The 9,504-nt window shown below is 67.3% G+C and overlaps 5 protein-coding genes across 5 annotated transcripts in view; 3 read left to right on the top strand and 2 right to left on the bottom strand.

Moving 5' to 3' along the window:
* Positions 1 to 336: 336 nt before the first annotated feature.
* CHLNCDRAFT_48590 (hypothetical protein) lies at positions 337 to 1,840 on the bottom strand (the record flags this gene model as incomplete). The annotated part of the gene is made up of 7 exons (XM_005850065.1): positions 337 to 385; positions 534 to 628; positions 798 to 940; positions 1,077 to 1,216; positions 1,415 to 1,568; positions 1,711 to 1,738; positions 1,835 to 1,840. 7 exons carry the CDS (start codon positions 1,838 to 1,840, stop codon positions 337 to 339), a joined length of 615 nt encoding a protein of 204 aa, XP_005850127.1.
* Positions 1,841 to 2,417: 577 nt separating this feature from the next.
* Positions 2,418 to 3,132, top strand: CHLNCDRAFT_142228 (hypothetical protein; the record flags this gene model as incomplete). Its single annotated transcript, XM_005850309.1, has 2 exons — positions 2,418 to 2,582; positions 2,716 to 3,132. The coding sequence occupies 2 exons, from the start codon at positions 2,418 to 2,420 to the stop codon at positions 3,130 to 3,132; spliced, it is 582 nt and encodes a 193-aa protein (XP_005850371.1).
* A 228-nt stretch (positions 3,133 to 3,360) lies between these two features.
* CHLNCDRAFT_34424 (hypothetical protein) lies at positions 3,361 to 5,322 on the top strand. Its single transcript, XM_005850308.1, has 8 exons — positions 3,361 to 3,478; positions 3,580 to 3,773; positions 3,899 to 4,010; positions 4,088 to 4,389; positions 4,511 to 4,638; positions 4,738 to 4,812; positions 4,901 to 5,050; positions 5,183 to 5,322. The coding sequence occupies exons 2-8, from the start codon at positions 3,597 to 3,599 to the stop codon at positions 5,247 to 5,249; spliced, it is 1,011 nt and encodes a 336-aa protein (XP_005850370.1). The 5' UTR covers positions 3,361 to 3,478; positions 3,580 to 3,596; the 3' UTR covers positions 5,250 to 5,322.
* Positions 5,323 to 5,536: 214 nt separating this feature from the next.
* Positions 5,537 to 6,398, bottom strand: CHLNCDRAFT_142226 (hypothetical protein; the record flags this gene model as incomplete). The annotated part of the gene is made up of 4 exons (XM_005850064.1): positions 5,537 to 5,818; positions 5,938 to 5,990; positions 6,114 to 6,237; positions 6,369 to 6,398. 4 exons carry the CDS (start codon positions 6,396 to 6,398, stop codon positions 5,537 to 5,539), a joined length of 489 nt encoding a protein of 162 aa, XP_005850126.1.
* Positions 6,399 to 6,568: 170 nt separating this feature from the next.
* CHLNCDRAFT_34420 (hypothetical protein) overlaps positions 6,569 to 9,504 on the top strand; it is a 3,934-nt gene continuing 998 nt past the window's right edge. The window contains exons 1-9 of the mRNA XM_005850307.1: positions 6,569 to 7,025; positions 7,167 to 7,279; positions 7,520 to 7,685; positions 7,811 to 8,050; positions 8,281 to 8,362; positions 8,513 to 8,582; positions 8,806 to 8,922; positions 9,060 to 9,130; positions 9,265 to 9,434. Coding sequence (XP_005850369.1) covers positions 6,645 to 7,025; positions 7,167 to 7,279; positions 7,520 to 7,685; positions 7,811 to 8,050; positions 8,281 to 8,362; positions 8,513 to 8,582; positions 8,806 to 8,922; positions 9,060 to 9,130; positions 9,265 to 9,434 — 1,410 coding nt within the window. The 5' untranslated portion in view covers positions 6,569 to 6,644. The remainder of the gene's footprint in view (positions 7,026 to 7,166; positions 7,280 to 7,519; positions 7,686 to 7,810; positions 8,051 to 8,280; positions 8,363 to 8,512; positions 8,583 to 8,805; positions 8,923 to 9,059; positions 9,131 to 9,264; positions 9,435 to 9,504) is intronic.

The raw sequence follows: 9,504 nt of genomic DNA, 5'->3' as shown, positions 1-9,504 counted from the left end.
TACCCGGCCCGCCGCTCATTTATTGCGCCCAACCCACCAAAACAAACGCCCCGGGCCCCAGCCAAGCCAGGCGCTCTTGTGTATGCTAGCGGGCGCTCTGTGTGCCCCCCCAAACCGCCCGCTTCTGAAGGCTGCCCTCTCATCCGCTTCCCTTTCATTCCCCAGCTGCCCCCTCCCCTTCGCACCCAACCAACCCCTACACCCACACCAACCCCTACACCTCAAGCTGTGATCCCAGCTCTTCCTCTGGTCCTTGACAGGTCGATACAGGGGGGGTTACAAGGGAGCCCTGATGTGGGTACGGTGCCACCCTCCCGCCAGGCTGCTGCAGCCGCATCAGTCCATGCGCCCCTTGAGCGTCCGCGCAATCACCTTGTCCTTGGTGCTGCAGGCGGGGGGGAGGGGTTTGTTGAGGGGGGGGCCAGGCGGGTGAGCAGGACAGCGCAAACTCCGCAGTGGGGGGCTCCAAAACACGGCGGGGTGCGGCAGCCTGCTGCAGGCATCGCGGCCTGGTGGAGGCGGGGGGCGCTCACATGACGTACACCACCGCTCCCCAGCCCGCAAGGCAGTCGCGGTCCTGCCCGCTCAGTAGCGCCTGGCTCAGGGTCTCAAACAGCTCCTCGGGGCCCTGCAGCCGGGGCACGGGCGGGGGCCACACCACGCGTCACCAATGCGCAGCAGCATGCAGCCACCCGGCGGATCGTGAAGCGGCCTGCGGCCTGCCTGCACTGCTGGGCAGGCCGAGGCCGCAGGCAGCGGCGCGCTCCGCAGCACTGCGCGCGCAGCTGCGCACGCACCAGGTCTGGCCGCCACAGGCTCTCGCAGATGCCCAGCAGCGAGTCGGTTGCGGTGCCCGCCACCATGAAGTCCTTGGCCGTCTCCTGGGCACCGATGCTGTCCATGCCGCACAGGTAGGGGCTGCCGTCGGGCTCCAGCCCGGCTGCAGGAGGGGCAGGGGAGATGTGGTGGGCCGGTGAACAAGGGCAGCTGGTTGGTGGCAGTTTGACAGCTTGGAAGCGGCGGCTTGGGAAGGACGGCCGGCCCGCTGTGCCATCTGCCCCGCCGGGCAGGCGCACCGATGACGGGTTGGCAGAAGTAGGGCCCGAAGCGGCGCTCGTACAGCGTGGCCGACACGAGCTGGCCAAAGGCGGAGGGCTTGATGTCGCGCTCCTCCCGCAGCTTGTACAGGTTGTGCTTGAAGGCAAACCGCTGGGAGCTGCGGACGGGCAGTGTGGTGGGGGAGGGAGGGGGAGCTGGTGGGGTGACATGGTGCTCTGGCAGGCAACAGACATGTGCTGCACCGATGTGCTGTGCACGACTGGCAGCTTTGAAAGCTGGTTGCCCCCCTCCTGCAGCCTGCTGCTGCCGACGGTAAACACGTTTCCCATTGCGCATCCCGCCGCCCCAGGCTCACAGCGTCTCTGCGTCGGTGCCCAGCCCTGCCAGCCCGATGAACAGCTGGTCGTGTATCTTGTACACCTTCTTGTAGTCTGTGGCCAGCGTCTGCAGCTGCACGCCAAACCGCAGGTCGCTACCTATCGCCACGCACTCCTTGCCCGCCATGGCCACTGCAGGCGGGGGCGGCAGGTCGGCAGGGGGGGGGCCGTCAGGCCACTGCAGGGCGCCCCAGCGTTGCAGGTCCTCCCCGAGCCAGGCAGCCTGCTGGCTCAGTCCTGTGCACCCAGCAGGCGATCACCCGCCCCCACTGACCGATCGCGCTGCCATTGTACTCGAAAATCTGCAGTCGATAGCAGTGTCGCATCTAATGAGGCGTGCCCAGTAGTGGAGAGCAAGCAGGAGGCTGGCGGACTGGCCAGCAGGTCTAGAGGCTCACCGACATCGCCCCGGCCGGCCTGTGCGGCCTTCCAGCGCCTGTAACAAGTCCCTCCTAGCACCAGGGCCCCGCGCTCCGCCGATGGCAGCCGATCGAGGGGGCAGCCTGATCAAAGGAGGGCCGTGAAGCTGCGTTTCTCAAGTCTCGAGACGATGGCGAGTGGCACTGCACTGTCCAAATGCGGCTGGAGCCCTGCTAGCCGGAAATGCTGGGGAAGGCAGTAACTCAGGCGGGACATGTTTGGGCGCTCGTTGCAGGGACTTCGGCGAAAACCAGTGCTTGCCCAATTTCTACTGCACCATCTCCAGCAGAGCCCCAGCACTTGGTGAGGTCGAGCAAGTCAACAAGGTGAGGGGCGGCGGCTGGGCCAAGGATAGCCCAGTGCTTTCAACTTGCTTATGAACACGGCATCCTGCATCGTTCCGCCCCGCTGGACGCGCCTGCGTGCAACAGCATGCATGGCGCGCCGCCACACTTTCGCTGGCCGAGCGGTGCCCTGCGCTGTCCTGCCCTCAGCCTGCAAGTCACACGGTCAACGTGCCTCTGGCGGCGCCGACACCTGCAGGAGAGCAGCTGTGCAACCATGGCGGCGGCGGCGGCCGAAGAGGTGCCAGTGCCACCCCAGTATCAGCCGCAGCCCCTGTATGACTTTAGGCAGTTTCCGGATGTGACCCGCGGGTACAAGGTCGGGGTGACCAAGTGGGGCAAGATCGGGACCAAGCGCAAGCTAGAAGAATATGCAGAGCAGGTGCGCGGTGCCGGCCTTGTGCTCACGTGCCCACCAGGCGCCGCTGCCTCACCCTGCCACCCACAGGCACGCGCAGCTCACAGCTGGCTGAACACAACACAAACGGTGCCGCGCCCACTCTCCTCACGTGCAGGTGGAGCGGGAGCAGGAGGCGATGCAGGAGGGCGAGGCGGCGGCGGTAGCGGTGGACGCCCCCGCCAAGCGCGTCAAGCACAACACGGTGGGCGTGGGCAAGGCGTCGGGGCGTGCCTGGAAGCAGCCGGCGCAGCGTGCGGGCAGCCTGAAGAACCCCAACCTGAGCAGCACCTGGGAGAAGAAGATGGCCATCAAGGCGGAGGAGACGGCGTTCAAGGACCGCAAGCGTGCGGCGGCGGCGGCGCACAAGGAGGCGGCAGCTGAGGGGCGGCGCAAGCGCGAGGCGGCCAAGCAGCGCAAGCTCGAGGCGCAGCAGCGGTCGGCCATCGTGACGCGCGTCACCTCGGCCACCGCCAAGCGCATGATGAAGAACAAGAAGCAGCGGAAGCTGCTGCGCACGGCCGACGTGGCGTGACGCGCCTCTGTGTTGCCCTGCTTTTCCGCTGTACTCTAGCTCTTCTCGCTGCCTGCTGGCTTCTCAGTGCTGTTTGATTCTTTGTTACTTTGCTCCATCCAATGGCTTGTATTCGTCAGCCCTTCACTGGAAGTTGGGGCAGGATTGGCGCGCTGCTGGCGCCGCCAGGTGGACAAGCACTGGACACACCCCACACCGCTCCCTTGGAGTGGATTGATCAGTCATAGTGTCGGACGTTGTTTCCGGAGCGCAGAGGCTAGGGTGCCCACCCACGGCTCGGACCTCGTGGTGAACCACGCTTTGGAGCAACCTCAGGCGTGGATCACTCCCTCAAGGGTGGATCCAGGTAGAATTGGCAACGAATTCTGCGCTGTGCGTTCTTGAGAGGGCATGCACCAGTGGGCGGTGGCGGTGCGCAGACGGTGTCCCGCCCCTGCGCTGCTGCAGCGGCAGTGCTGAGCGGCATGGCGGAGGCAGAGGGCAGTGCGTCGCCTGCGCCTGTGGTGAAGCGCGTGCAGTATGCACGGTTTGGGCCTTCCTCGGAGCTGGAGGTGGTGACCAGCGGCGTGCTGCCCAGGCGCCAGGCAGGGCAGGTGCTGGTGGAGAACAAGGCCACCTCAGTGAATCCCGTGGACGGCAAGGCAAGTATTTCTCAATGATGCAGGGTAATGCTGTGAGCTGCGCCTTGTGGTCAGATGCATTCGTGGACTGGCCAGCCGTTGACGCTAGCCGCCTGCCACCCACTTTGCCGGCACAATAACTGCAGCTGCGCGAGGGGTATGGCGGGCGGCTGGCGTCGCCCAAGCTGCCGGCCACGCCGGGCGGCGACGTGGCGGGCGTGGTGGTGGAGGCGGACGCCGGCAGCAAGTTCAAGCCAGGCACGTGGTGGCCCAGCCAGCCAGCCCTGGGGCTTGATGCTGCCTGGGGTCTTACTCTTCCTGTGGCGTGCATGCAGGGGACCGCGTGTTCGGGCTGATGTACCGCTGCGTCGGCAGCTACACCAGCCATGTGGCACTGCCCGAGGCCGCCCTGGCCCGCATCCCAGCCTCCCTCAGCTTTGAGGAGGCGGCGTCGCTGCCCCTGGTGGCGCTGACCGCGTGGCAGGCCCTAGAGCTGGCGGGGTTGAGGGAGGGGCAGCGGGTGCTGATCCACGCCGGGGCGGGCGGCGTGGGCTCCATTTCCATCCAGCTGGCCAGGATCCGGGGCCTCCACGTCATCACAACCTGCTCTGCCACCAACGCCGACTTTGTGCGCCAGGTATGCGGCGCAGGCCAGGGTCGGGCGCGCTGGTTGTGCGCTGGTCTGTGGCCTAGCGCCACGTGGCGGCCCACCTGCAGCTGGCCGCTCCCAGCTTCCTCCGCTCTTGCGACTGCTGCAGCTGGGCGCCGACGAGGTGATAGACTACAGGCAGGAGCGGTTTGAGGAGGTGCTGAAGGGCAGGCCCGTGGATGCGGTGCTGGATGCCGTGGTGCACGGGGACGCCCCCTGCGATTATGAGCAGCGCAGGTGCGGGGGCGGGAGCTCAGCAGGCACACATGCGTTTGAGCATGCCGCAGGACATCGCTGGGGCCCTGCTGAGGCATGGTTTGCGTGCACCCTGTGCAGCATGAAGGTGCTGAAGAAGACGGGCACCTATGTCAACTTCATCCCCAAGCCGATGCTGCTCCCCATCCTCATTGGGTGAGCTCATGGCAAGCCTGCGCCGATTCACTTGCACCGCCAGTGCAGTGATCCACTGCTCAGCAGCGACACAATACATGCGGTGCAGCTTTCTGCGTGGTGCCTGTTGGCTGGGGCCGCGGTACCGAGTGGTCATTGTGTCGCCCAACGGCGGCCAGCTGGAAGCCATTGGCAAGCTGGTGGAGGAGGGCAAGGTCAAGCCCATCATCCACAGCGTGCTCCCACTGGAGAAGGCAGCGTGAGCGGAGTCGCCGTGGCGCCGGCGGCAGTTTGCCGTGCAGCTTCTGTGGCCTGGCCAGTGCAGGACAACTGTGTGCATCTGCTGGCGGCAAAGCATGGTACGATGTGCTTCTGCTGCTGACGTGTGCAGGGAGGCGCAAGATCAGGTTGCGACTGGGCACACCCGTGGCAAGATTGTGCTGAAGATCAGCGAGTAATGCGTGGCACTGTACTTGCTTACACATGCATGATTCTTGGACTGCGTGTTGTGTGCTTGTGAACAATTCTGCCAGTGAAAGCGGCAGCTTGATTGCAGATATCTGGGAGGTTGGCAGCAGGGAGTGCCACAGAACAGAAGTGCGGGGAAGGCGAGCGGGCAGGGAAAGAGCAGGAAGCTGCGAGCGAGAGGGTGTCACGATAAGGACAGTAATACACAGGAGCAGATCAGAGGAGTACAGCAGAGGGGTACAGGGGCAGCAAAGCGCTGGGATCGTGCTGCGCGTGCTCAGCCAAACTCCATGGTACTGAGCCGCTTGTTGGCCTGGCGGCTGGCCTGCCGCCCCCGCCCCATGCACTTCTCCAGGTGCGGCGCAAACCTGCCCGCCGCCACCTTGCGCCCGCAGCTGGGGCAGGCCACCTGGTCCAGCGCGATGGGAGGCACCACGTTGCCAAACACGTCAATCATGTTGCCCTTGTGCACCGGCGGCGGCAGCGGCGGGATGGCCGCCGCCTGCTGGCTGATGCCGCCCCCCGTGGCTAGCCGGTGCCGCACATCGGCCAGGGTGTCCTGCAGGCAGCAGGGGAGCGCATGGTGGCTCAGAGGCACTGGCAGGGCGACGAGAAGGCACGTGTGCTCATGCGCCAAGTTGGCGGCAGCGCAGGCGGCCGTCGCCTCGCCCCACCCACCACTTCTGTGTGCACTGCGCGGTGCACCTCCAGGGCTATGTCGTAGATCACCTCTGCAGGCCAGGCAGGCAGGCAGGCAGGTGTGGGGTGCAGCCAAGTGCTGGCACCAAGTGGCAGGTGTTGGGTTGTGGCACCAACCGCGCAGCGTATGCCCACGGCTTCCCGCCGCCGCCCACCGTCGATGATGGAGGTGTAGGCCTGCACCGTCTGTGCCACCGGTCCCTCCTCCTGCTGCAGCTGCTCCTTGAGCTCTCTCAAAAAGTTGAGCCGCTCGCGCAGCAGCGTCTCCTCAAAGGCGAGCTGCGCCGCGGCGGTGGGGCAGCGGCAAGCGGGCGGGCGGGGTTAAGCTGGGCGGCAGGCGGCAATGTAGCGGCCAACTCCTGAGGTCTCCCACCCTCGGCGCACCCACTGGGACGACCGCATTCGCTCACCTGGGCGGGCTTGAGCGGAACACCAGCCATGGCCGCCCGTGACAGCAGCGCCTGCAGGCAGGCCTGCCCACCACCCTGGGCCGCCTGGTAATATACAGGGAGGCCACCCTGCTTCGGCTGTCTCACCCTGCCAGCTCAGCCACCCCTCATCGGTGCCCTCATCCCCTCAATCACAGCGCATTGCCCCCTCTTTGCCGTCACCGCAATTGGCACCTCCTGTCGGATCTTTGGCAGACTGGGAGACGTGCATCAGCTGGACACATAGCGTTAGCAAGTATGCAGTGCACCAGCGCTTGCACGGCGGCGGCCCCCGCCCAGCTCCAGAGGCCCGGCAAGTCCCGGAGTGGCTTTTCAGCGTCAATGCGCGGCACCGCACTGGCCCAGCAGCACACGGCTGCCCGGGGGCCCGGCAGCAGCAGCCGGGGCGCGCTGCGGGTGCAGGCCCGCGACTTCCCCAAGCCCGACTTCGAGGGGGAGAAGAGCTTCCAGGAGATGGCCGCCATCTCGGCCGCCGTCAAGGCGGCGCCCCGCCCCAAGGAGCCGCTGACGGTCGTGATTGCCGGCGCCGGCCTGGCGGGCCTCTCCACCGCCAAGTACCTGGTGGATGCCGGCCACAAGCCCATCGTGCTGGAGAGCAGGGACGTGCTGGGCGGCAAGGTGCGGCGGCAATGGCGGCGTGGCGCCACGCGGCAAGGGCTGCGGCGGGAGAGCGGGAGGCTTTGGCTGCCTGCGGAGACAGCGGCCCCCTCCCCGGCACCGCACCCCTCACTCCTGCCCCTCCCGTGCAACTGCACGCAGGTGGCTGCCTGGAAGGACGAGGACGGCGACTGGTATGAGACGGGGCTGCACATCTTCTTCGGCGCCTACCCCAACCTCATGAACCTGTTCAAGGAGCTCGACATCGAGGACAGGTGTGGTGTGTGTGTGGCGTGGTGCGTGTGTGTGATGTGGGTGGCTGTGTGTGTGTGTGGTGTGCGGGGGTGTGGGTGGGAGGAAGGCGGTGGTGACTGCGGGTGGAGCGGCGCAGTTGGGAGCCGCGGCAGCGGGCGCGTGGTGCGGGCAATCAGGCGTGGGCACCTGCGCGGCAAGCCGTCCCGCCACATCACGCCGGCCTGCGCCTCGCCTGCCTGCCCGCGCCCCGTCCCCTGCAGGCTGCAGTGGAAGGAGCACAGCATGATCTTTGCGGTGCCCGAGGCCCCCGGCGAGTTCTCCCGCTTTGACTTCCCCGACCTGCCCGCCCCCCTCAACGGCATCATCGCCATCCTGCGCAACAACCAGGCGCGGACGGATGCCGGCCGGGGCAGGGCCACGGCGGGCGTGGGTTTCACCGCGATAGGAACAGGATGCGGGGCTCCAGGGGCCGGGCCGGGGAGGTGTGCCGGGCCGGGTGCCCGGCCGCGGGAGCGCCACCGCTGCCGCCGCGTCCCCGCCGCCCCCCGCAGATGCTGACGTGGCCCGAGAAGATCCAGTTTGCGCTGGGCCTGCTGCCCGCCATCGTGTACGGCCAGCCGTACGTGGAGGCGCAGGACGACAAGACGGTGACGGAGTGGATGCGGCAGCAGGGGGTGCCCGCCCGCGTCAACGACGAGGTCTTCATCGCCATGGCCAAGGCCCTCAACTTCATCGACCCAGACGAGCTGTCCATGATCTGCGTGCTCATCGCGCTCAACAGGTTTCTGCAGGTGCGCGCGCCTGGGCAGCGCAGCCGGGTTGGTGGGGGAGGTGTGCTGGGCAGATGTGTGGACAAGGGGCGGGCTGGGAGCGGGGGCGGCTCCAGCTGGACGGTTATGGCAGAGGCGGGAGGCTGGGGCGGAGGAACGGGCTGCTTCTCTTGTGGCCGGCTGGGACGGCGGCCTGGCCTCCTCGCCTGCCTGCCCACCCGCGCCCCGTGCTCGCCTGCCGCCCCTGGCAGGAGAAGCACGGCAGCAAGATGGCCTTTTTGGACGGCTGCCCGCCGGAGCGCCTGTGCCAGCCCATTGTCGACTACATCACGGGTGAGGGGCCCCAGCGCCGGGCAGGGGACGTGGGTTTGTGGGCTGGCAGTGACGGCACCATATGCGAAAGCGGCATGGCACGCTTCGCGCTGCTCCAGCCAGCCCTGCCGCCGACTCGGCGCCCTCCCCTGCCCTGCCCCTCCTGCGCAGCGCGCGGCGGCGAGGTGCGCATGAAGTCTGGCATCAAGGACATCGAGCTGAACGAGGATGGAACAGTCAAGTGAGCCTGGGAGGCGGGCTGCTCCCGGCGCGGCGCGCTGGCTGCGGGGCGCGCTGGGGAGCGGGCGCTGCGCGAGGCGGCTTGGTGGCGGGTGTGGGTGCGAGGGCGCAGGCGGGCAGCCAGCCTGCCCTGCAGCCCTGCCTCTGGTGTTGCCCTACCTCTGCCCCCGCTATCGTGCCGCACCTGCTCTCACCGCGCCTCACCTTTGGCCACCGTCCCGCAGGCAGTACAACCTGCTCAGCGGCGACTCCATCACCGCTGACCTCTACGTGTCCGCCATGCCCGTGGACATTGTGAAGAAGCTGATGCCGGCGCCCTGGTACCAAATGGACTTCTTCAAGTGAGGGTACTGGGGAGGACTGTGGTGTGGTGTGGAACGCCAGCGGGTGGCTGGTATGCCGGCTGGCGCGCTGGGGACCAAGGCAGCGGCCTCGGCACACGTCGCTCGCTCGCTCGACGCCCCACCTGCTGCTGCAGGCGGCTAGACAAGCTGGTGGGCGTGCCGGTGATCAACATCCACATCTGGTTTGACCGCAAGCTCACCACAGGTGTGCCCCCGCACCCCTGGCTGCGCACTGCCGGCGCTGCCGCCCTCGCGCCTCCCCGCCACACCGCACCACTGCGCGCTCACCCCCACCCCGCCCCGCCCCCACCCCCGCACATCCTCTTTGCCGCCCTGCAGTCGACCACCTGCTGTTCAGCCGCTCCCCGCTGCTGTCGGTGTACGCTGACATGTCCACCACCTGCCGCGAGTACTACGACACCGAGAAGAGCATGCTGGAGCTGGTGTTTGCTCCCGCCGAGAAGTGGATTGGGCGGCCCGACGAGGAGATCATCGAGGCCACCATGAAGGTGGGCGGGTTGTTGTGGGTGGGCGGGTGGGTGGGTGTGGATTGGGTAAGGGAGGGGGGGGGTGATGTGG

The sequence above is a fragment of the Chlorella variabilis genome (assembly GCF_000147415.1).
Source record: "Chlorella variabilis unplaced genomic scaffold CHLNCscaffold_4, whole genome shotgun sequence".
Lineage (NCBI taxonomy): Eukaryota > Viridiplantae > Chlorophyta > Trebouxiophyceae > Chlorellales > Chlorellaceae > Chlorella > Chlorella variabilis.
This window is presented reverse-complemented; position numbering and strand designations above follow the sequence as displayed.

Excerpts from the sequence above, each read along its gene's own strand:
- CHLNCDRAFT_34424 (XM_005850308.1), top strand. The coding sequence starts at position 3,597 with ATGGCGGAGGCAGAGGGCAGTGCGTCGCCTGCGCCTGTGGTGAAGCGC. Across the intron at positions 4,011-4,087 it reads CGGCAGCAAGTTCAAGCCAG|GGGACCGCGTGTTCGGGCTG; the intron begins GCACGTGGTGGC and ends GCGTGCATGCAG. Across the intron at positions 4,390-4,510 it reads ACGCCGACTTTGTGCGCCAG|CTGGGCGCCGACGAGGTGAT; the intron begins GTATGCGGCGCA and ends CGACTGCTGCAG.